This window comes from Poecilia formosa, unplaced genomic scaffold (genome assembly GCF_000485575.1).
Source record: "Poecilia formosa unplaced genomic scaffold, Poecilia_formosa-5.1.2 Scaffold97, whole genome shotgun sequence".
NCBI lineage: Eukaryota > Metazoa > Chordata > Actinopteri > Cyprinodontiformes > Poeciliidae > Poecilia > Poecilia formosa.
Window position 1 is genome coordinate 730,050 of NW_006800036.1, and position 25,496 is coordinate 755,545.

The following is a 25,496-nucleotide window of genomic DNA, read 5'->3' on the forward strand; positions in this document are numbered from 1 at the left end:
ACACCTGGTGAGCCACACCAGTGTAGCTGTGGTACACTGCCAACATGGAGAATGTGGATGTGCTGATATTAAAGCACAGCAAGTAGTAATCCTAAAAGGGATAAAACAAAGAAAAAAAGATTTAATAATACATGGATTGTGTGATAAGTTAAACGGTAACACTTTATTTGAAGGGGGGTGAACAAGACTGACATGACACTGTCATAAACATGACATAACTCCTGTCATGAACATGAATAAGCCTTCATGAATATCTATGACTGTTGTCATAAAGCGTCATTCGGTAAATTATGACAGTTTAATACAAAGTTGACATTATTCAAAATGTCTTTGTTATGACAACTTGACATTAACCAAGAAATCATTATTGATATAAATTTGTTATAAAAGTATTACTGATTGCACTTTAAAAATTAGGTAACTTTATGTTATTAAAGGTAAAGTTTAAACAGTAATGATTTACTGGTTAATGTCAAGTTGTCATAACAAAGACATTTTGAATAATGTCAACTTTGTATTAAAAGTGTCATAATTTACCGAATGACGCTTTATGACAACAGTCATAAATATTCATGAAGGCTTTTTCATGTTCATGACAGGTGTTATGTCATGTTTATGACAGTGTCATGTCAGTCTTATTCAACCCCCTTCGAATAAAGTGTTACCAGTTCGACTATATGGCTTGAATTTAGGATAATTCCCATGGCCACTTTAAAATAGATCTAATTTGAACTAATAAACAAGAATTTGTAGATGTTTATTCGCAACAAGATTCAGCATTCAAAATAAGACAATTCAAGCTTTAAAATGAGTCAGGTTTTGGTTACATGCAATGCACATTTTTGTTCTGACTTCACATTTTTAACTTGGAAATACTATGTAATAAAATCTAAAACGGTATTAAACTTTTCTGGAAAAAACACTGAGTGTAATTCTAACTCAAACTAGTTTAATTTATTCTTTTATTTACAACACACTTCAGAAAAAAAAGACACTATATAACATTTTTATATTAAAACAATGGATTTGCCTTCAGCCAACAGAGACAAAAAAACAAACAATAAAATGAAGGTGGCCTTTCATCTAAACTGGTCATAGTATAGTAGCAAACTACTATAAAATGGTTGAGTTGAATAAATGAGACAGAGTGAACTGATTGAAGACTTCTGATGATGATGATGATGATGATGATGATGTAAGACTTTTGGACTTTCCAGAGTTTTCTCCGGTGATCTCGCAGCAGACGGTGTCAGCATTCAGGATCTGCTTATATAGAACCTCATTGAGTTAATGGACACAGGGATGAGTGAGATGGCTGAATGGCTGTGGTGAGTCACACTTGGCCTGCTGAAGCTAAGCTGCAGCCAAATCCATTATTTATAAAAGACTGGCAATATTACCTTCGCCAACATCCTGCCGTTGCCAGTAGCAACAGGTCTGCAGAAGTGGTGCAGTTTGATGAGACGACTGCTAATCAGCAAATGCTAATGTGCTTCTTGTGAAATAAAGCGATTACGCTTCCACGTCTGATTTGTATTGCAGCGTGCCAATGAGGCTCCGGTGCTGATCTGCCTTTTATCGGAGCTGACCTTTGTACTTTGCCCTGTTAAAACAAAAAAAACAAAAAAACAGATCAATTTAATATGCCTGCTGGCTCATAGCCTCTTAATAAAGCCTAAAAGCTTTAAAGTTTTGAAAGTACAACCTTGTCAGAACTTATTATTCACGTTGCTGGAAGGTCAGCATCTTTTCAGTGTGAGTGGAGATTTTTGAGGCTGGCTCAAAAAGCATAACGTTCTTCCAGTTTGACAGGTAATTTTTTTTTTAAGTGCGTCCAAATCACACGCAGAGAACAGAGTGCAGAAACCAAAGACAATTTCACAAGTGCACTTCAACCAATAAATTTTATGTAAGTGCAGATATCTTTAATGCCTGAATATTTTAGATAAGCTTGTCTTGACTGTATTTTATAGCACCGACTGCGATTCAATGATCTGTTAAACTTTTGTCCCTGAAAATTTACACAAACTTGATTTTCTTGCATCACCCTTATGGAAGCTGGCATTTGTGGAAAATATCCAGAGCAATTAGAGTGACTGCAAAGTCGACCAAATGTCTCCACCAGCCTGTGTCTGGGGTCTCCATAGTAACCGTCTGGCCACTGAGTAGCAAAAGTCTCCTCCACTTCCTTTATAACTTACTTTCCCCTTTATCTCAGCAATGCACCACACATGTGTCGATGTTTTGGGTGTACATGCAGCTGAAAAGACTCCATCCTGTTAACCAAAGGCTGAACGCTAATGCACAGAGGCTGATTCCTCTAAGTTTGGTCTTAGTAAACTGTTCTACTACTGAGCATTGATCTCAAAGAAGGCTGTTTCCTGTAGTACCAACCTCCTCAGCAGTTGAGTTTATATCACCTCCGCAATAAATAAGCAGCAGACACTGTCCATACAGTAATAAAATGTATCTTTATCTCCATTGAAAATTGAAAAATAATCCCCTGCTTGGTGCAAAATGGGAAAGGTAGACAGGCCTGCCACCTTTCTCTAACTCTTTTGGAATGAAGGAAGCCCTATTTCACCTTCTATCAATTATAATAACCAGTTTCCTGATAATGCTTTAATACCAGATTCAAAAATAATTCTAATTTGTCCAAACACGGATTCCACTAGAAACCTCAAGGTTTCTGTAACCAAAATGTTTCAATTTGTTCGATTGGACAGAGATTGGAGGACAGGTTCTTTTCTAAAGTTTGACCATATGCAGTAAACTGCGATGCACTGTGTATCCTGACACCTTTCAAATAGCATCAGCTTTAACCTTCTAGTAATTTGACCTTCAGCAGCTCAGCTGTTGGATCAGACCACATGGGTCAGCCTCTCTCCGCCACGATTTTCACTTGTAACAGTCTTTTTTTTACGTATCAGTTTGGAACAGGATTAGACACTGAGGCTTTTTTAAAGTTATGTTAAAAAAATCCCTGAAACACAGTCACCTCATAAATATTAAAATCTCAAGTATACTGAAAAAGAAAAATTGTTAAGGTAACTGTGTACTTATTAACATATTTCATGCCACTTTTTTGCAGTTCTTACTTAAAAAAAAGAAACATATTTTTCATCAGCAGTTTTAATAATCAATGGATGTTGAAATGCTTTTCTTTTGCCGCCTGGGGTGGTGGAGGATCATGGAAACTTACCTCTACATAAACATAAAATTTAATTGACCTTTTTCTTCTCCAGAAACACTGCAGCTCCATGTTTACCTAATTTTCAAGGTTTTCACGAAGGTCCTGCTATCTGAAGCCCAGAGAGTTGAAGGTGAGAAAGCAAAACAGGAAGAAAAGGTGATAAGATGAGGCCAGAGATGGTGGTGGGACCGCATGAGTGTTTATGGTTGTGCTTGGAAAGGAATGCGACAAGTGCAGCCTGGGGGAAGGGACCGGTGTCAATGACCAGTGCCAAGTGGGTACTTGGTCATTGCATGTCAAGCAGTTGCTTACCTTAAAGCAATGACTGGCTTCCAATAATAATAATAACAAAAACAAACATGTTTTTGTGATTCATGTTAGAGGTTTTCTCCCCGTTTGTGACCACTTGTAGCATTTGTATCGGCAGCGGGGAGGATGTGTTTCGGTGTCACGCAGAGACCTTGGTTCCCACTGCCGACATGGAGGCCGACAGCACGGCAAGAATGCAGTGGAGAGGAATGCTAAACACAAAGAGTATTGTGAGACTAAACGGCTGGCACGGCCAGCTGGGAGATTTAGCCCGGGCGAGTTGCTTGTTTACATCCGATTCTGCAGTGACAGCCAATCAGATGAAACGGTCACACCATCCGCATCCAGACAGTCACAGAGAAGAGTAGGCTGCTGTGCGCTGGAAAAAATAAATAAATTCAATTACCATGGATATGTAAAGTGGAAGTGATTCGGTTTGGGCGGAGAACAGCTTTGCAAATATTGCAACTTCTTTATTTTTTCTCCCCCATTTTCTTCTGAAATGTATTTTCAGGATTCTGATTGATAGGAAGATTAATAAATCATCTCATATAAAATTTAAATCAAATAAATCCATCAATGTCAGCATCAACAGAGAAAAAAAAAGCCTCTATAAAGCCCTTAATCTGTATTTTTCCCCCAACATAAAGCAGAAATATCTGGCAAAACATTCTGGAGTATGCCACACAAGAAACAGCAGAGACCCTTTCCATCGTCCACTGTTAGCCTTCTTACCAACAAATGATGTAAAAATCCCACATCAGTAATAACACAGACGTTATGTGGTTTTATCATCTACTGGCTCAATTAGCCTGATGAAAGATCTAATTTATATTTAACAGCAAGTGGGGAAAAACAAAAAAACAAACAAAAAAAAACTATTTTAAACAGATATTTACGCTCTCCCAAGATAGGAAACAAAAGTGTCATAGAAAGTACAACTCACTGTGGCTAATAAGTTCAATTTTAAGAAAAATCCTTGTGAAAACGTAAACGTGCTTTGTGTAGCTGAAAGAGAAAATGGCAGCTATAGTGCTCAGCTGTCGCCACCTGGTGGCATTAGAGCATTATAGCAACCAAAAAAAATAAATAAAAATAAGCAAGGAAGGAGCAGAGGTAGGAAATTAACATTGAATAAGTATAACTGAAATAAATCATTTTTTATAATGTATTTTAAAAGTAAAGGAGGTGATCATGGGTGAAATTATGTGCCTTACATTCAATTCACGTTCTATCTTAGGCATTCCTGAACAGAAGAAAGAAATGTTTTCACCCAGAATTTAGATTTGTGCAGAACTCAGTAGTATGTTTACAGAAGAAAGAAGCACAAAAACAAAAGCAATTGTCTGGGTATTTATTTTAATACATACAAAACAAAAAGGTAAACACAAACACAAAACTAAAGAAATGTCCAGTGGGTCTTCCTGGATGTGGGAAAAGTTTTCCAGATGAGGTCAGTAACGTCAACAACTTCAAATGTGTGTTTTGTTTATTTCTACAATAACAAAAAACCAAAGGAAATTAATATATTTTTTTCTTATTTTCTTTCTAAATTTAAGGTAAACAGTGTTGCTTAAGAGAGATTTTCGAGAGACACGTCTTCCTATAGGAAGACAGGCTCTTCAAGCAGCACAGTTACTGCAGCGTCCTCTTGAGGAAATCCACAAGAAGATGATGAGGGAAACCGAAATCCATCCGAGTCACAATATATCCCTACAGGACGAGAGAGGAAAGATCACAATGCAGATATTGAACATTAATACAGACACACACACAAAAAAAGAAGAGTAAAACACATATCTTACTTCCTGATGAAGCACCTCAGGGTCAATGATATCAAACAAGTTTGCCCCCTGTTTGTCCATCAACCTGGTTATCTCCACCTCCAAAACTGGAAAACACAACACATTCCTCAGCTCCTGTTACAGATGCAGCAAGGATTTTATGGAGCCACTATATGGATAAATAATTACATATATGGGGCAGAAACTTTTTCACCATTAGGGATTAGATTAAAGTAAAGTAGAAAATGTTAAGAATGATTTATTTAAAGTCATAAGTGTTCATAAATAAAAAATAAAAATAAAAAAATATAAAATGCTGAAAAAGTTCATGTTAACCAAAAAGCTGCCTCATTGATTAGGAGTAAGGTTAGCATTTGGAAGATTGTGTTTATTTTATTTAGTGGCCCCGTTTCGTACCAGACAGGACTTTAGGAACGCCTATTTTCTCCACAGCTTCCCTTATAAACTCAACTTGAGCTTCGTCGTTTATCTGGAAACAGAACGATTAGTCAGTGAAGAACTCTGATAAAACATGTAAGCGTTCTCTGCTTTCGTGTCTGTGAAAACCAATTCAACTTTAGCAAGGCAAGACTGAATAAAAACTGAGAGATAAATGCAGGAAAAAAGAACATAGCATGCAAAAGCAATGGAAAGCTCATGGTTTGCAAATTGATTTTACGGTTTTGAAATGTTTCGATTGCCCAGTGTGTGATAACATTTGCATCCAGTCTAGTGTCCACTTCAGACTCCGTATGTGAAGCCCACATCAGGCCCATCAGGCAACCCTGTGTAGCAACATATGACTCCAGTTGTATTTTCCATTGTGCAACAAAAATAGTGTTGCAACATATGATATTTTCATATGTTTTTGGCACAAAAACAACACTTTCCATTATTATTATCACCAGTGCATTTCTGTTGTGTTTTTTTTTTTTTTTCCTCACATGTGGGATGAGGCTCATCTGCTAAAGTATTTTACAATAAAAATAAATGTTTAGCTTAAAACAGATGATAAAATAAAATACTCACCAGTGTATTCTGCTGGGGCAGCTCAGCTCGGATGACAGAGATCCTGTAATTATCATTTCCATCACAAACAAGCGATACTAATAACTAAAATGTTATTAGTATGCATTTTGTTTTTCTTTTAAACTGTAGATTTACAATGATCTTTTTAAACCCCAAATGAAGAGTATCTTGACAAATGACTAAGATTACTTATTCCTTAAATAAAACATGGCAAAGAGAACAATTTGTCTTGCATGGTAAAATTATTTTTGAAATACGACTTCAAAATTACTCAGAGTGGTATTAATCTCCATCAGATAGAGAACAGCAACAATGAAACATTTATATCTACGGCTATAAGACAAAAACTGGAGTGTCTGTTCTAACACTAGAAGAACGTATTTTTGTCTAAAAATGTATAGCTAAGCCTACTTATGCAAATAATAATAATAATAATAATAATAATAATAATAATAATAATAATAATAATATCATCATTTAAGTGTCTGACCTTGAACTTTAGTCTGAAGTCTTCCAGTTCTAAGTACTAAGAACAAATACTTAACGCTTTGTTCTTGCAACAATCGTCTCCATCAGCTCAGGCTGTATTTCATTGAGGCAGGGGAAGTTGCAGGAAATTTAGCTTAGTATGTTTTTTTCTTTGTATTTATAGAAAGTCTCTTACTGTCGTGGTTTGCCATGGAGTAAAAGTTTCTTGTCTGCATAGGAAGCTGTGACGTCTACGGTAATGTTCTGTAAATACGGGAACGAACAAATATTAGTTACAATGTAATAATGACTAAAACTAACTAGATGCTATTTTCTTAATGAATTCCACAGAGCAAGAGTATGCATTGTTTTTCTACACACAGCTTCTCCGCTTTGGCTACAGTTTCGTTTTAAAACAATGAAATGTATTGGCTAGGTTTAAATGCCGTTAGAAACTTTAAAGACTGAAAACAGAAACTTACAGCTAAAAGAAGGTGCACTCTCTTTTCTTTGCAGACCTAAATCTGTGTTACTATTTATCGTTTCTTTCCTTCCTGAAGTTGTACAAAATTTGAACTGAAGAGCTTCGTTCACGTTGCTTATACTTTCACACAAACTGTTTTCTAAACCCTTTCTATATTTCTGTGCTGATAAAGGAGCCTCCAGGTGGCACAAGAGCTCAAGTCATTATCTTTTCATAGTAACATTTCAAAACTCGGTGAAGAATGCCTCGATGTACCGTTTGAAAGGACAGCGTTGGTTTGCTTCGACTCCCACAGTAGAGCTCTCCGGTGGCCTGAGCCCAGACTGACGTTCCCACGGTGGATGTGTTCAGAGTGGGAACGGAGGAGCTCCACGCTCGCAGCTCAGGGGAGGCTGATCCCAACAAGCACTGAGCAGCCAGACACAAAGCAGCGTCTCGTATTTGGAAATAAATGAACAAAACGGAACGAGGGAAATGTTTTTTTTTTTATTTTTTTTTTATTACCTTTTCAACGTATTCAGGCTTGATGCTGGAGAGATTTGTCTCAAAAAGTGTCTGAAACAAACAAACAAAAATTGGGCAGCAGTTTTAGTTGGGACTCTGATTGATGTTGACATCCAAATAGAAACTTTGGGCCTCAGTCTTATTGCGTGACATTTGCAAGCTTTTCAAGTTTTATGAACATCTACTGAATAAATTAACTTTATGTACACATTTCAAGTATTTGTTAAAAAAATTATAAAAGCTTTTATTGAATTAAATAAGGCCTGATATTTAGTTCAGTTCTTATTTTTGGCATATTTTTTTTTATTACTAATCTATCTGAATTGTTTATTATGTCTTTTCTTATGTCTATTTTTTGTGTTTTATCTACTCCTCTGTGTTATTTTATTAATCTTGCCGTGAAGCACTTTGGTGCTACTTGCTTCTGATAAAGTAAATAAAGCTGACTGACAAAATTTTACATTTATGATCGGTGGCATTTTGTTTTGAAGATTTCATTTGAACATAGCATGAACAAACACAAATAAATACTTGAACTAGCCTTTCTTTTATCTTTACAAATAATAAAAAATAAACTCTTAGGTTTTTCTCATTGTTGGTTATAATTATAAAGAGCCAAAAGTGTCTTTGGAGCTGCAGGTTGCAGATCATTTAGTCCAAAAACAGAACAGCCCAAGTGGCAGATGTTCATACATACAGATGACACTAGGTTTTTCCAAACACTGCGTCCATAATCCTTTTATTCTGACAGACTACCACTGGGAGCTTGTTTTAGAAACAAAGAAGGCCAGCTTTGTGCTCACATCGCTGCGGATTAAGACCCAATATATTGACTTATCTACTAAATGGGACTTGTTAGAGAACAAGTAGCCAAGATACTTAATTTCCACCACTTTTGGCAGAAAACGGCTCACCTTAAGCTCTTCTGATGAGATGTTAAGTTGGAAGCGGCCATCATGATGAGCAGCAGCAATCAGCGGTTTAAAAACTTCATCTGTTGTTAAGAAGGTAAACAAACAATAACAACAGCAAGGTCGCTACTACTTTATGGAAAGTAATAGCAACTTTCCTTCACGTGGGTCTGAATAATTTACTTCAAGCTGGATTTACAGGGTCAGATCCAAAATCTGTAGTAATTAATTAATTAATTAATTAATATAAATATTTGGTCTTCTCAGAAATAAAATACACATTTAAAAATCATCAAGAGACACCACAAACTTGTGATGAACCCAAATGTGTCTGTTTTTACAAAGAAAAACCTTTTGACTAATTTTGAGGTTTTATATATATGTATATATATGTTCCTAAAGTCCACCTGAGAACCAGAAGTAAAGCATCCTGTTTTCAGTCAGGTGATCTGGGTGAAAAACTGAGGCGTTGATCACAGAAGTCAAGTTCAAGTAGGTCGTCAGACCCTGAAGGAGATAAACATCAAAACGCCTCAAGGAAAGGATTATGACACTACATAATTCTGACAAGACAAGGGATGCTATATTTACTATACACAACTAAAATACTCAGATGATTTCAAACGATCTTTCTAACCTTGTGGTAGGACTCTATGTAGTTCGCTGTGATGAGAGGAGTCGTAGTTACACCAATATCAACACTGATGCCGCCATCACTGAGGAAGTCAGCTGCAGACACAAACAAAGCCAAACGTTCGGATGTCACGACAATCTTAGGACGTTAAACATGAAGATTTAAGAGCCTACAACTCAGGTGAAAAAGATTTTCCCCGTAATGCCGCACTGTTCTATCGGACAGGGATAAAAATCTGCTAACTGGGCCACAATTAGGATAAATTAGTTCCTCAGTTTGGTCAACTAGGCACTGAGACGACATTAACCTTGATTGCACTGACAACATAACTCTCACCTGCCGTGTCTTGTATAAATTCAGCCAGGATGTCCGCCAGCTTGTTGATCTCTTTGCAGATCTGCATTTGATGACACACTTGTCATTTGACTGGAAGCTGATATGAAGACACCAAAGTCTGCGGTCTCCACGTTCACCTGTCCTTTGACGACCAGCTTAACCGTGAAGGTGATGAAGTCAGTGAAGAGCTTCTTCAGCCAGTTTGGCCTGACCAACAAACAATGAGACACACATCAACACCAGTGAACATATCGCCAAAGTTTTCAGTTGTGGAAAAATGTCTTGCTTCAGTAATTTCACTGTTTTCATGTTTTCAGTACTGATCATTACCGTTACTGTGAAATGGTACATATGAAATTCTGTGTATTTTTGTAACACCCTTATCCTGATTGATACCATTGTTCCTGTTTACATCTCTACAAAACATTGCAGTACGTCTTCCCCTTCTCTTTCCTGTAGAAATGCCGTTCAATAAAGACTTCTGGTGCCGAAAAAATATTGAAAAGAGTACAGTTATCAGTACTGTACTGTAGAAATTACCATTTTTAATCAACATTTTTAAAGTTTTCCTCTCAACAAATGTATTTGTTTTCAGTTTGATTCAACATGACATGTCTAATATAAAATTGAAGTTTTACAGCCAATTTTGATGTGATTTCTTTTTACATCACAGAAACATGGATTTTAACATATATGTGTATATACTTTTTTTTTATCTAGTATAGTTTCATCACTTACTCCTTGTCTCCCTCCAGATAGAGGCGAAACTTGTGAAAATTCAGGTAACAGTCAGATGTGTCTGCAGCGACCTTTGAATTACCGCAGTCTGAACAAAAAGATTGGGAAAAGAAAGAAGAATTTATTAGAAAAAAAAACTGAGGTAGAGAATATAACTATCTATGATAATAAGTGTTATAGTTAGACCCCAAAATACATAAGAACATGTGACTGACAAGTTTGTTGAGGTTGAGAATGGGCACAGAGATTTTTTTAATTTTTATTTTATATTAATTAATAGCAAAGAATAGTCATATTTAAACTTTAATAAAACATTTTTGAATCTGAAAATTACTGGATCGTAATAATAATAATAATAATAATAATAATAATAATAACAATAATAATAGAGTGAAACAACTATGTGAAACTAGTTAAATGAAAAATATCTTTTGAAGCTAAATGGGGGGGAAATTCACGATTTACTTACAAAGTTTTGGGTTGATTCCAAGATCAATCTGAGTTTCAACCTCAAAGTCAAGTCTGTGTCCAACATTCATTCTGATGAGAAGAGAAAAACAAAAAATAAATTATTGAAAAAGTAAAATAAAATGTTCTAACCATAATATAATGTTCTAACCATAAACATATCTCATTGGTATGATACACAACAGAAGAACAGTATAAAATAGATTTTGAATTATTCATATTTTTGTAAAAAAAAAAAAAAAGAAAGAAAGAAAAAGACATAAACCAATATACCACTCTTCTTCCAACCCTCAATATTCCCTACATTGAGTTGATCTATCATATAAATATTGGATCAAGTACGCTGTGATTTGTGACAGAACGCAACGAAAAAGTTGAAGGTAAATAATTAAAAGTGTATAAAACTGTGTTGACTTTTTTGACCAAACTTCCACATTCAGACTCACAGCCAGCTGCCGTATCCGTACTGAATGGTGCCACTGAACACAGCGGAGACGTTGTTTATCTCCAGACCGATGCCTTCCCCTGGACGCAGCTCAAAGTCGCTCCGGCCGATCGACAGGTTGTAAATCTCCAAACTGGGTAAGTCACAAAGAGAACAAACCTGCAGCAGCCTGTTGTGTTGTTGGTACATTTTTGCGGAGGCTTGAGCGTGAGCACTTACTTTTCTAGGCCATATGAGACTTTGCCAAAGAAACCAGCAGATTTCTCTCCTTGCATGCTTGGGTAACGGGCATGTTGGAAAGCTGCCTCAATAACTTTAGTGGTTTTCTCATTCACTAAAGACATGAAGACACAGAAACAGGACCAGACTGTGAAAAAACCTCATAGGCTCAATTGGAGGGAGTAGACTTTACAGAGTGGTAAAAACAAACAAACAAAACAACAAATTTCTCCTTTTATGTTCCAGTTTTACTTTTTTTGTATCAAAAGTTTCAGATCATCAAACAAATTTTAATATAATACAAAGATAATCCTGAAAAACAGTTTGGAAACTATGATTTCATTTATCAAGTTTGGATAAATATAATATAAATGGAGCCGACCTTCCCCGATGTAAAACGTATATTTTTTTTAGTCAGCTTGGAGAGTTTTTGAGCACATCACAGCATCTCTATTTGATCTAAATCTGGACTTTGACTGGTCCACTTCAACACCTTGCTGATGTGCTTTGAAACATTCTCCAGCGACATAACCCAAACTAGCTTCAAGTCTTAAACTGATGATTGAAATCATTGAGGAAGTCATGGGTTTATCAATGAAAACAAGTCGTTTAGGTCCCGAAGAGGGAAAGCCGACTTTCACCATGTATATTATATTTTTTTAGATAAATAATGAAAACCAACCTCAACTTCCACTGGGTTCAATTGTGCCCTCCTTGATGAGTCATCATCAGTAGTATGCTGAAACATCTTTGCAGAGCTTATATTCAAACCTTTCAATCTCACATTTTGAACGTTTTGAAAACCTTTTAAAATGGCAGATTTTAGGACACGTGTGCAGATTGACATATAAACGCTAATAGATTTAAAATTTGTTGTTAATCACAATTTTTTCTTATATTGAAAGAACATCTCGTTTGGTAATTGAGATATTGTAAGTAAATTCATACTTTTATGTTATTAACCTGCTATTTCTGTCCTAATTCCATGTTCATGAAGGTCTCCAATCATAAGCCAATTTTCATTGAATTACTTGAGTATATAAAACATGATATATTCTTAATATTGGACAGCAACAATAACACAAAAAAAACTTGAACGACATAAGTACTTTAAACATTGGCGTATATATGTATTTTTTTATTTTATGTGTTGGAACGAACTGAAGTGCCTGCTATTTTGTGTTTATGCTCGAGTTGCATCCTTTGTTTACATGTCTTTGTCTTCGTCAACTTGATGTTTGCCTTGTTCTGTTTTTGCTCTTAATGAAGATTTATTATAAGTGATATCTTAAGCTTGGAGTTCATTTTCTGGCCAATATAACTACACTTAAAAAAACACATAAAAAACAGTCTTCTACCTGTCAAAACATGCTTCCCTTGGTAGTTTACAGAATTTGTATCAGTTTAAAAATGCTGGGAACAAAGATCCTAAATTATTCAGTAAGTCGTCTGTTGTGTGTTTGGAAAACACGAGTTAATTCCTTCACTTCAGAGACTTTCTTCTCTGCTGAATAATGCACAGGTCAGAGTTAATGTAGCCTAACAGAAATAGTCGAACAATCCTCAGAAAACAGTCAGATACTAAGGGAGAGAGAAGCCAAAGGTCACAGTAAAACAATGAAAACCGTCAGCAGTCCTGGAGAAATATTGACCAAGACCAACAAAGGAAGGAAAACAAAGCAATGATGGGTGAATTAAGCATCTGTATCGTAGAGCTCGGTTGATGTAAGATGACAGGGATCTGTTTTTACTGGGTTTAACTGGGACCCAGCCTTTGAAAGAGGCGGTAGAGCAAAAAACACCCAATCAGTGTCCACAAATGTCACCCAATGCCCTCCATTAGACAAGCCGCTGGTGAGGACTTCATCGTTTCTCAGTTTCTGCTCTGGAGAAACTGAACTGTAAAGCCATTCTGGTTCAACTACATTCACTTGTTGCATTTAGCACAATCAGATTGGATCGGAGGATGTCAGTACTACTCACACACAGCAGCCGCAGGATAGGTGAGTCTGCATACAACTCCTGTGTATTTGTAGGCCGAAGAAGGATCCTGAAGGCAGCCGTGGGTCGTTCCAAACAGAGAGAGGAGCAGCAGCAGCGGGAGAGTGTCGCCTGGCATTCTGCTAGATCCTCCGACTCTCGAATTGCTGCAACATTCGCTCTGCAGCCTGTTAAAGCTACAGGTTCAGCGTACCGTAGCTATCTTGGGACAAACTGCCTCGTTCATCCAATCAGAAACGGAGGAGTTGTGTTTTGTACTGTAGGAGTGAAGAGACAAACACCGATTCAGAAAAAAAAAAAAACAGGTCAAAGTGCATCTTTGTCAGTGAGGCAACAGCTGACAAAAACCTCCTACACAAATTAAAGTGGACAAGATGACACAAGAAGAAAAATAGCTGGTATTAAAGAAAAGAAGTCAAGGCAAATATTATTATTGTACACACCCACAAAAATGATCTTTAAAAATGTCCAAAAACTTGAGAAACATACATTTTTGTCAGAAACTCCCAGTTTTCCTGCTCTGTCCAGGTGACCAACTTCCCCGTACTGAGCTCTGCTTAAACAAAGAGGGTTTTGACATGCAAAGGTTCTCAGGGTAACTGGATACAGGAGCCGACTCCTGTATCCAGTTCATGTCCTACTGCGTTTTGTCCCCCGAATCTCCTCTGTGAATGAGATGAATTTAACCTTGTAACAGTATTATACATTCCAACTTTTGTACCACCCAGTAGTAAATTACAGAATCAAAATTTGTTCATATTTAAGTTTTATACGAGCTGTGAGGTGCGACCTGTAAGACGCAACTGATGATCCACACAGAGAGTGAGAAATGTAAATTGGAGATAAACAGAAGAAATCCTCAAGATCAGTAAGGATTATTTAGCCCCTCCTGGACGTCAGCTCACGAGCTCTGTTAGTTTAAATGCTTATATTCTGTGATCAATCCTTAAGCGTCAGATGTAAAGTACGAGAATTTGTTCTCGTATGGTATTTTTGTTGTCATTTTCTCATGGGTTGTCAACACCAGAATAAACCCCATTTTATAATTTTACATAAAACAGGGTAAATCCTTATAGTAAATCCTTGAGGATGCTACGGGCCTGACTGTTTCAGAGTGAAGGGTTGAGACACAGGTCTGTGGGGGCAGAACAGGGTACACACACACACACACACACCACGAAAAATACACTCACTAAAGCTATCTGGCTCAGCACAATGGTGTTGGAGATTTCGCTGATGAGCAGGAGGTTGACTTTCACTGCAGAACTACCTCAAGTCAAGTTTGAGGGTTTATGTAAAATACCTGCTATATCAGCTCAGCTGGAACCAAACATTCAGCTTCTCTGATCACAGTAAGTCAACTGCGGATTCACATAGAGGATTTTAGTTTGTTGAACCGCCTCTGAAGTTCCTACACGGTCTGAAGTGTAAAAAATGTAAAAACATTTTCTTTGAAGTATAAATTGTCCCAACCTCCTCTTGGAGAATCTCAACCTATTACAGTTTAACTTTTACCAAACATGTGAACTGTGGTGGAATTTAAACACCAAGTAACTGAACAGCGTCGAAAACATTTGAACAATCAAATGTTTAGCTACAGGTTCTGGGGAATATCCCATCAGGGCTTTTCTCTATGACTTCCTTATGTAGTGGAAAAGGAAGGGACTTTTTTTGTTTCTTAAAAGGGAAGAAACAATTTCTTCACAAAAACAAAACAAAACACAACAGTATCATTATTTGACATACAAACATTTATTGCATCTTTTATAGGAAACATTTCTATTGCAAGGGCCATTTTAAGGTTGGAACAAAAATAAAGATAAAAATGTCGGCTATACACAGTGACCGTTGCCACAGTCTTCTTTCCTCCCCACACAGGAGACACAAGCATTAAGTTACAGAAAATATACACAATTACACAACTAGCTTTCATTCTGCTTACTTAAAAGTTACTTCAAGGCTTTACAGAGAAAAGATTATAAAACCTATTCATTTACCATTACAGATCAAAATTCATGCAAAAGAATGAAGTACTAAAGTCATTTGTATCTGATCACTTCCCATTCAACGTAACTATTATATAAAATATCAGGATGAAGAGTAATAGTGTATTGTATTATGTAATCTGGAATGGTACCAGAAAAAAAAAAAGACAAAAAGCTGAGACCTGAAGTCCTCCTAATATCATTTTTTCACAATATATTTTGCTTCTTTATATTGAATTTGATCTGTAATTTCAACTATTTATGTGTGAAAGGCTCCGAGCCCCTAAAAGGTCATGAGTCATAACCTCTATTTTGAAGCTTGCATATGATAGAAGTTAGATGTAAAGTGCGCTGTGTACACAAAAAAATATATTTACAGCTTTTTCTGTTGTTTTTAAACATGCTTTTATAAACTACTTTTCAAATCAGTTAGGCAAAAATATTCATATCTGGTCACAAAAAATGTTTCAATAAAAAGAATCCACCTTAAAACCTTAAGAGTGGAATGAAAGAGGTGGAAAAAAAATAATCTGGGATCAAACCTTTTTTTTGTGTGTGTGTGTTTAATCCAGGACATGAATTTCTTCTTCAGTTTTCTTGAAATAAATTGTATTCCAATTATAACTTAAAGTTTATAGCGTGCACTCCTGCAATTCACCTGCAATCACAGACTAACAAGCTGATTTTTTTATGGTCCATTGAGTTGCTTTGCCTCCGTAGTGACAAAAAGCTTAAAAGTGAAAAACACCTCTGTTAAAAATGTGCTAACGCATGTTCTTTCTGAGAATCTAAAAACAGATTCAGGAGTATCTGTATGTGACAAACTTACTGGTCACATACTACTCTTTTTTTTTTCTTTTTCTTTCAGATCTAATGAATTTTGAATACTTTTGGAAAAAAATAATCCCTCATACTAAAAGAGAAATCACAAAAAGCAAAGACTTTCCTTCCTTTACCTTCAGGTTCCACCTTGTGCCTGTTACCTTCTGATGAAGCATTAAACATGGTGCTGAGATAGAAACCTGAAACTAGCATTGAGAAACTGCCAGCTTTCTGTCCTTTGGTACCGTCCATATTTTTTTTGGCAAGTCTCATTGTGCTGGTATTCGGTTTGCCACTTCTTGCTGCCTCAGCAGCTCCTAGGATCCCAGCATGCTCTCCGGTTGCCGTTATAAACCAAACGCTGCCGCCTCGGGAACTCAGTTCGCCATGCCCTGAGCAACCTCAGGTATAAGGGAGGAGAAGAAAGTTTTGAAGAAGACCCACGCTGTCCACATGACGGACACCCTGTGAGGAGGAACTAAAACTGCCGTCATTAGCTCCTCAGATTCCTCAGCTGCGTGTCCCACAATCTGTCCATCAGCTGGTTCTTCGGCCTGAAGAGTCAAAGGACAGAAAGGTTTCTCAGTGAAAAGTAGTTCCCAATAAACCTCCATCTGTGGGTCATTTGTTCACCTATGACGAGGTCAAAACAATTCTGGTATAATATTATCGAAGGGCATGTTTAAACGATTTGAAGAAACTGGAAACTTAAGCAACTAAAATCTGAAATTCTTACATGGTTATGCTCGGGGTTCCTGTCCTCATTCTGCTGGTTGTGTTGGACCTCAGGGGGCTGGAAGTGGGGTGCTTGAACCGGTGCTGGCCTTCTGAAGGGGAACCAGCCCATTGTGTGTCTGCATATGCAAAGAGATAAGAAATTAGTTTCTGTAAATGCCAAAATGTTCAATTTTGTCAGTATTAAAAAAATATCTGTGGGCTGTAAGATCAAAGTCAGTACAATTAACAAGGATGTGTACTGCAAAGCCAAAACTCTGACTTAAAACAGAAGAATCCATAAAGACAATATATATAAATATATCTTAAAAAACCCCAAGAAAATTAATTGATTCAAATGAAAATTCATTACATAACAATAACATATTTAACTTTTTGTGTGTGTGCAAAAAAAAAGAAAATATTTTCTCCTGAGGAGTTTGAAAAAAAAAAAAAAAAAGGAGATACAAGTTTTTAGAACAGCTTTAAGGGCCTCAGATCACATTCACACAGTCAGCAGCTACTTATGTGCAGCAGAAATGCCACAGTGCGCCCCCTTCTGGTCAGTCACCACAAATATCTCAGATACAATAAAAAAAAAAAAAAAACTTCAAAGCTTCATTCTGTTTTTGTTTTTTTCTACTGAACAGAGAAGGTGTTTGGCACATGGACTTCAAATTTAATCTGTTACTTGCTAAAATTGACTTTTGTTTGTCCAACTGAATTATGGCTGAATCATACATTCACAGGAAATCAAACGAAACCAAACTATGACTGATCATTTGTGGAAAAGGAACACTTGTTTTTTTTTCCCCCACGTTTCTTAATGCTGCTCATCAGCCAAGAAGATTTATCCTTAAATTGATTCAAAATATAAAAACGTAGCAGAGAAGCTTACAGATACATGAGGAGCAGCGTGCTCATCACCAGCAGAAAGCGGCTCAGGTTGGAGTTGAAGTAAATGATCATGAGCAGGACGCCGAGTCTTGCCGCGGAGTACAACCAGTCCAGCCAGTCACGCTCCACATCCTCCTCGTCCTCCATTACGGGCCCGCCCTGTGCGTTCATTCGCATGTTCTGATTGGCCTCCCCCGGGTTGATGAAAGCGGCATCCTGCACCGGGTTCTGATTCACTGGCAGGTTGTCAATGGGGTTCTGATTGGCCAGAGGGGCTGGGACAGGAACTTGGTGGGCAGGGACAGGTGGGTATTGGCCGATGGTTGCCACCGGCGCCGGGGGAACAGTGCCTGCCGCTGCCATGGCTGCGTGGCTATTGGTGGGAAATTAGATTTAGACATCAGAAATGACAAAAGTCGAGGAACCATGGAGAGGCTTAATAATCAACAGATACTCACTACTGCATGTAATATTGTCTTGCGTAGACATGCTGGAGCCACAGGAGCTGCTGAGGGCTGTACAGGGATAAGGCAGGAAAGGCTGGCTGGGTCAGCTGGGACTCTGCAGCGCTGCAGGAAAAATAGAAATCTTATAAGAAACGTGACCTTTTGTCCAGGAACAAAACCCAGCGGCGATAAAATATGGAATGCTTGGCTTAAAACCCACATGCATATTTATTTATTGGCCAGGTGGAAGTTAATACTAATGCTCAGAATCTGAAAACTGCACTTATAAAAGAGCTACTCATTCTGAAAGTGTTAGGTGCTCTCATGGAAACTCCCAAGTGATGTCTTGTCAATGTCTTTAAATTTCACTTCAGTCTGTGACAAGAGGTTACTCTGAAGAGAGTAGCAAACAGAAATGATTGTATGTTTTGGGGTAATTACAGGCCGCATCTTGTGGTTTTCCTCTCTTTAATCTGAGATTCTTAGATTTTTATAAACAATCTTCAGCAGCTTTATGCCGTTTCCCCTCCCACTTTGCACCTTGTTTAAAACACTCTTAAATTAGGGAAGCTGTCTCTTCATAGCTTACGGTGCTGAAGCAGGCCATGTTGGAGCTCCAGGCGTCTGCGTGTGGATCTGAGTAGAAGCTGCCGAAGATGTCTGCCTCCTCTGCCTGAGCTCTGGTGTGCTGGGAGTCTGAACAGGTGGGCTTGAACTGGAAGGATGTGGTTGTTCTGCCTCTTTGGTCTGCAGAACAAAACACATAGCGTGAGAAATGCAAGAGTTTTTGTACACCAGAGCTCTGCAACTTTTACAATCCAAAGAGACATTTTGCTTTCAGTCTAGCAAAGAGAATAGATGTAGTTTCCTTTGTAGGATGTTGACATTTGTGGACAATGCTGTAAAAAAATATATATAAATAAAAAAAGTAGATAATTTCCAACCTAATAACTAAAAAGATAAAGCTAAAAATATTACTGGTACTTTTGTGTCATTCCATTGTGGAAATTCAATGCAATTATTCTATAGAAAACCCCTCTAAATGTTAGATCTAAATAATAATAAAAAAACAATTCATCATTTTGAGTAAAAGGTATGAAGAGTGGAAGGTCCAAAGAGCTGCTAGCTGCAGCACCCTGGTTTAATCAAGTAACAGGATGCACAAACACCTGCAGGTTCTGAGTATTAACCAAAGTAAAGAAGGCAGTGAAACCAAAGCGAGCCACATTTAGGTGTAAGATCTTTAAGGATGACAGCTGAAGTGGAACTGTTCCGCCTCACAGCATGTCGGTAGGAAAGGAGGAGTTGAATGAGCACACCTGCTACAAAGAGGGTTCTTTTTGACGTTTGTCATTTTGAAACCAACTTGTTCATTAAAATCTTATTAAACATCACAGTCTAATAGACTACATAATTTCTAAAACCAAGTCCTAAAAGCCTAGAATATCACTAAAAGAAGATTAAGCAAAAACATTAAGGAACCATTTGTCTGAACAGTATTTTCAGCTCCACATAAGGAAGTTAAATATGCAAAAAAAAAAAATGTACCGTGAAAAATAAACTGCTGACAAGATGACAAACTCAAACCACTTAGGAAAACAAAACCAGACACATTCTGAATTAAAATAATCAATATCTGCTTTAAATATGTGTTTGGTCGCTCTTGCATAACAGTAAAAGTGACATTAAGTTACTCAAACACTCGTCTGAAGGAGCTCTATAGTTTAAAAGGCAATTCACTTTTAGCAACTCTCACTGCAAATTTTAAAACGATAGTTAACATAATTTAAGCAACCACAAATGTACTCAAAAACATTGGACGCATATTTACTAAACCAAAAAACTGTTTTTGAAAAACAACTCTCGTTTACCGTTTTCTCTCAAGGTTTCTCAGAGCTTCAGTGAGTGAAGCTTAAGATTTTGAGGCCATTATGATATAAATTTCAGAAGTGCATGAATAGGAAAAACTTTACCTCCGTAAGTTTAGCTGTTGAAGGTGACTCCATGGTTTTTAGCCCAAGGTTAGCCAAAAGGACACTTTAACACAATTTACAGTAAGATTCTTAATCATTACTGATGACAGGTTTTACCCTGCTTATAAAAAGCCTTATTTTTTTTTTTTTTTAAGCCAAGCTTGGTAAACCCTTCCACTGTCTCAGCGTAATGCTCAGGACGAGGGTGGCAGATGTCACGGTCAGACATCAGAGAAGCAGCAGGGTGGTCGTCCCATCAGATTGTCAGTTCCCACAACAAAACACACCCAATGTGCTCCTTCATGACAAAGGAGCAGGCAATTTTAGTTTGACTTGAGAGACATATGAAACTGAAACTCTATCTTTGTTATTGAGCTCCCACCCCACAAATATCTATCTGCATACTTACCTGGTACAGATTCTAATCAAGAACTGCAGAGACTACAGTTCTAGATCAGAAATTTAAATACTTTTTAAACTAATGTTTACCTTTATTGCTGCTTTGGGTGGATTCCTCATGGGACACACCAGGTGCAGAGTGGGAATGGAGTCCATCTGCAAAATTGAAGATAAAAAAGTGACTTTTCCCTCCCCGTAAACCCTCACTGAGACGGCACATTGGAAAAAAAAAAAAAAAAAACATTAAAAAAAAAAAAAAAAAAAAGACAACAAGCTGGTATAAACACAGTGCTGCTTGTCTTTCTGTCACTTTGGCTACAACACAGCTGGTGTTTCTTTTCTGTTTATGCAAGATCTAGTTATTTCACAGTGGAAATGTCTGGGTCACCTTAAACCTTCAAAAACCAGAACAATTTCGTAGTCACATAAAATCTAACAAAAGAAAAAAAACAATCACCTAGTTTAGCACTCAGTGAATTCTAACACCTGATTTAAACTCTGTTCTTCTTCTGCCTCAGCTTTGAAAAAAACAAGTCTTTGCTAAAATATAGATACACGTGATTATATAATTCTCCAGGAAACAAAAATAGAAGCCAAAGACCTTTAGACTTTTGCACTCTCACAATATTTGCTAATCAAATGACATTACACGATGGATCCCCAGAATAATCCCCTGTTGTGTTTCTTGTTATTAGCAGTATTTGCATGCAGCTCCAGGCTCAGCTCTACTGTTCCTACTTAACACAGAGCTGGTGTTTCTTTTCTCAAAGCAAGAGTTGCACCTTTAAAGTTCATGCTGGTTAGTGGAATTACTCCATATGTAAGGACATAATCTGGAATAATCTGGTTCGCAACACAGCCCAGTGTTAAACATGCATGCCGCATTTAAAAAAAAATATGTGGATTAGTTCATAAAAGTAGTGCCACGGCAACTGAAGAAAACGTGAAAAAAATTTGTTTATAAGGATGTTTGCTAAACAGTGTTGTATTACAATTATTTGCAAGATAAAAGATATGAAATATCATCCTACACTGAATTTAAAAACAATAAGAACTCGTTTACAGGCTGAGGAACTCCTCAAGAGGCTGTTAAATATCAAACAATGTTCACTGAGAAAAGTGTCCAGAAATTCTGTACCCTGGATTACCCAGAATAATTTTACTGATTTAAAGTTCAGTTGTAAATGTGGGTTATTTCTAAGTTTTAATAAATTTAAACATATTGTAATGAACAATAAACACAATGAAAACATACCTGTCTGAAAAGATCGTTGATGTGCAAATGATCAGGCAGCAGCTTGCCAGCAAAGATCAGCCTCTGGTCACCTATAGCCTAAAATACAAAAAGAAAAAAACAACAACAAAAAAAACTTACATTTCAGGCATTAAATCATTTGGAAGAAAGAAAGTCACACATTAAACCTGTTTTATACCCTAAGGATAATTTGCGAGAGTCATCTAAAGAAAACTTAAAATCTTATGTTTCAAATTGCAAAAGAGCAAATAAACATGTCTATGTTGTCACATTAAATAATTGACTTTTGTAGAAGTTTTTGACAGCAATGTTACTTTTAAAATACTACACAGCTGAGGTTATTACAAGCGAGTTATGCAAAACATTTTGAAAAAAAAAAATAAAAATAAATACAGCATTTCTTACAATTTCTGCATTTTGCTTGCAAACACCTGCCTCACCTGTTCCCACAACATCTGACAATTGACAATGCAGACCTAATCAGGATTACATCAGATATTGACAACTAAAATGGATCTGACTTGATCGAAAAATGAAATTTCTTCTACTTCCTGGCCAATTTTACTCTTAGATTTACATAAATTTGCAACTGACAAGCGGCGTGTTAATTATCATTTACAGAGCTGGCTAAAACACATGGCTAACTTCCCAGAGTTGATCAATAATAATTAACTTTACTGTGAAACTACAGCTTCTCTTTAACTTTGACGTTTTTTTTTTTTTTTCCAGTTTTGTGTTTGACCACCTCTCACCGACTAACTTCACCATCTAATCTCAGAAGCAAATGGTTTTTTGTTGTTTTTTTAGCTGTTGGCATCTCAAGACTTTCCCATATTAAGGTAAACATACACAGAATCTAGTTTTACAATTTTATTCAACATAGGTGGGGTAGTGTTGGGGCCTTAAAATGCATGTTTATTTATCTGAAGACCACCTTTTAGAAAATTAAATAAAAAAATTCAACCAAGTGGCCTGCTCAAAGCACCTATATTTTTACTAAAACATCTACCTTGAATGATGAAAAAGCTATTTTTTATTTTATTTTAAGATTGAATATGCCTCATCCCTTTTGTAAAATGGTCCTTCTCCATGAATAAATTTAACTTAGGCTGATTTTTTTTTTTTTTGAGTATTTTGGGTAATTAGACATTTGATATGATTACCAAAGACAGAACATTCATATAAGATAGTTTAACACTTTGTGGCCATTTTTATGCATTTTGGGGCTGCAATATTTTACAGGTTTCAATGAAAATGGAGGGACATTAATTTAAGAATTTCAGCTTATAAAAAACTTAAAACCTTCATTTTCACAGACAAATATTAAATTGTCATTGTTTAAAATGTATTTTGTAGCTCGTTCAGATAAAATTGTTTATTCTGGGGTATTCTTTGTATCAGTAACTACTCCAATTGAACCTTGTAGACTACTGCGCCCTGAGATGACCTCTGTTGAATCTTTGCTTCACAAACTGTACTCTCGGTGCCTTTGAAGTTTGTGGAAAACACTGTAAAAAAAACAACCCTGAATCTATGGGTTACAAAGACAGCATTACGAAGATTTATATGGCGCCTTTGAAAACCTGTAACAAGCGGACATTTAGAACAGATACACCCAGGCAGGAAGATAATACGGAGGAAATGGCTGACAGCTGTTAGCTCGGAGCGGCTGTTATGACATTCCACAACATAGCCTCGAGCTAATATGTAGCCTCTTTTATTACATACCGGTTTGCTTGGGTAAACCCTCGACAAATGAGCCTTAAGGTCCTTTACAGTCCACTTCATGTCGACCCCATCAATAATTTGGTCCTCCTGAGCCTGGTTAGGCGTTTTAACGAGAAGACTGGTCGTCTTTTGTTGAGAATCTTCTAAATCCATTTTCACTTTTGAGTAAGTTGACGTGGTTACGAGAACTGGGTGGAGGTATTCGCTACAACAACGCTACTCAGGAACAGCGACGGTCTGTTATAAAATATACTGGTAGAAAGGCTGGAACAAAAGTAAACCTTTTCTTGAGCTGAGAAACACTACGACGGGAGCAGCGTCTAGAACTATCTGTATGCGGTCCGTCGTACTGCACTTTACAGGAACAATATTGTTTCCAAACACATTGTGGCTGCTCCTGATTGGCTAAACGCCACTTTCGCTCAGACGTGGAGGCCCGTCAAATGTTTGCACTGAGAGCATGCGCGGAAATTATTCAAAGATCGTCTATTTTACAATAGTGCCTGAAATAGCTCACTTTGGCTCTTAGGGTAACTCGAAGTTGACAACTCCTTAAACACATTATACATGTTTTACACAAAGAGGAATATCCATCTTATACGTTTAAATTCCCAACAAAAGATTTTCTGGAATTTTACAGCCATTTAAGACCCCATTTTCCACTTCAGTAGCATCCCTTACATTTGTTGTATCTGAAAAGTCAACAAAGTGTGTCCTCTCTTTTAATCCGTCTGTGATTGAAAAAGTAACTTTTCAGAATATTACTCATCCAGTAATGTTGCATCAGTTATCTTATTCAGACCGGAATAGGTACATGTCAATACATTGGAAGAACATTGAAATATTAATTTGTCAGTAATTCACTTTAAAAAAAAAGGAAGATCCTGTTACACAGATTAGTTAAAAAGGATGGATGAAAAAGATGTTAGTGTTAGGCATTACCACAGCTTTGACAGGATAGTAAAGGAAAGCCAATGAAGCAGTTTGGGGGGAAATTACAAGCTGTGGACCCCTAAATATTCAGTATACAAGACACTTTTGGCTGTAGAACATTGGAACATTTCCAGAACATGTATTGTGTGCTCTGATGAAAAATAATTTATTGGCATGATAAATATGCTTAAATATGCTAAATAAATAAATTACCCCAGATTACACACTACTTCCATTTGAGGGAGACCCAGAGGAAACCCATGACTAAAGTCAATGGACTAGTGTAATTACTGGCTTTGGGATCCCTCAGACTAAACTACTGCAGCATGTCGCTGCTGAGAAGGCATCTGGCTTTGCCGTTGAACCTCTTTAAACCAACCTTGGCTTGGTGGAAGATGAAAAATGAAAACATGATGGCCACTTCATAGGTTTTTTTTAAAAAAAAAAAACAATTTCACATTTCTTTTATTTCCAATGTTTCATATGTGAACATAAAACATGGGTTTTTCATGATTGAAAATTAAAGGAACACAACTCCAGAAATACATTAATACATTCCACAATCGAAGCTGATTGAATTGTTTGAATGAAAACAAGAAAAAAAAAACAAACAGTCATTATTAATGTTCTTAACATGTCAGAATTATAAAGGAAATTTCAGGAGATTTTGATTTTTTAAAAGCTATTTAATGAAAATAAATAGTTGATTTCTCCAATCCCGCCCTCAGAATTAACTACAATAGCAGCGTACCAATAAACATGCCACAACATAAATCAACAGCTTAATTGGGTTATTAATTTCTAATAACCAAATCTTGATG

At 36.8% G+C, this 25,496-nt stretch overlaps 2 protein-coding genes across 4 annotated transcripts; both read right to left on the reverse strand.

The window, feature by feature from the left end:
• Positions 1-5,042: 5,042 nt before the first annotated feature.
• cetp (cholesteryl ester transfer protein, plasma) lies at positions 5,043-14,100 on the reverse strand. Of its 3 annotated transcripts, XM_007558539.2 has the most exons (18): positions 14,013-14,100; positions 13,506-13,780; positions 11,523-11,637; positions 11,305-11,436; positions 10,860-10,930; positions 10,391-10,478; positions 9,790-9,859; positions 9,653-9,713; positions 9,320-9,411; positions 9,090-9,189; positions 8,686-8,765; positions 7,772-7,822; positions 7,523-7,675; positions 6,980-7,047; positions 6,316-6,358; positions 5,704-5,776; positions 5,308-5,393; positions 5,043-5,215 (listed from the first exon to the last, which is right to left on the reverse strand). In XM_007558539.2, exons 2-18 carry the CDS (start codon positions 13,639-13,641, stop codon positions 5,138-5,140), a joined length of 1,497 nt encoding a protein of 498 aa, XP_007558601.1. In that variant the 5' UTR covers positions 13,642-13,780; positions 14,013-14,100; the 3' UTR covers positions 5,043-5,137. The 3 variants fall into 3 exon arrangements, with proteins under 3 accessions (XP_007558601.1, XP_016530052.1, XP_016530053.1); XM_016674566.1 differs by lacking the exons at positions 5,043-5,215; positions 5,308-5,393; positions 5,704-5,776 and adding an exon at positions 5,783-6,071; XM_016674567.1 differs by lacking the exons at positions 5,043-5,215; positions 5,308-5,393; positions 5,704-5,776; positions 14,013-14,100 and adding exons at positions 5,783-6,071; positions 13,967-13,983.
• Positions 14,101-15,255: 1,155 nt separating this feature from the next.
• herpud1 (homocysteine-inducible, endoplasmic reticulum stress-inducible, ubiquitin-like domain member 1) lies at positions 15,256-24,169 on the reverse strand. Its single transcript, XM_007558540.2, has 8 exons — positions 23,743-24,169; positions 22,015-22,092; positions 20,850-20,915; positions 18,977-19,134; positions 18,400-18,510; positions 17,943-18,314; positions 17,067-17,184; positions 15,256-16,884 (listed from the first exon to the last, which is right to left on the reverse strand). Exons 1-8 carry the CDS (start codon positions 23,893-23,895, stop codon positions 16,708-16,710), a joined length of 1,233 nt encoding a protein of 410 aa, XP_007558602.1. The 5' UTR covers positions 23,896-24,169; the 3' UTR covers positions 15,256-16,707.
• Positions 24,170-25,496: the final 1,327 nt, after the last annotated feature.

What these genes read in the sequence shown, in the direction of transcription:
- cetp (XM_016674566.1), bottom strand. Translation starts at nt 13,641, where the DNA reads ATGCCAGGCGACACTCTCCCGCTGCTGCTGCTCCTCTCTCTGTTTGGA. An exon ending in ATTTATACAAGACACGGCAG is followed by an intron (nt 9,412 to 9,652) that starts GTGAGAGTTATG and finishes TTGTGTCTGCAG; the next exon opens with CTGACTTCCTCAGTGATGGC. An exon ending in AGCCTGAATACGTTGAAAAG is followed by an intron (nt 7,676 to 7,771) that starts GTAATAAAAAAA and finishes CTGGCTGCTCAG; the next exon opens with TGCTTGTTGGGATCAGCCTC.
- herpud1 (XM_007558540.2), bottom strand. Translation starts at nt 23,895, where the DNA reads ATGGATTTAGAAGATTCTCAACAAAAGACGACCAGTCTTCTCGTTAAA. An exon ending in ACATGGCCTGCTTCAGCACC is followed by an intron (nt 18,511 to 18,976) that starts GTAAGCTATGAA and finishes TTTTTCCTGCAG; the next exon opens with CGCTGCAGAGTCCCAGCTGA. An exon ending in ACGCTGCTCCTCATGTATCT is followed by an intron (nt 17,185 to 17,942) that starts GTAAGCTTCTCT and finishes TTGCATATGCAG; the next exon opens with ACACACAATGGGCTGGTTCC.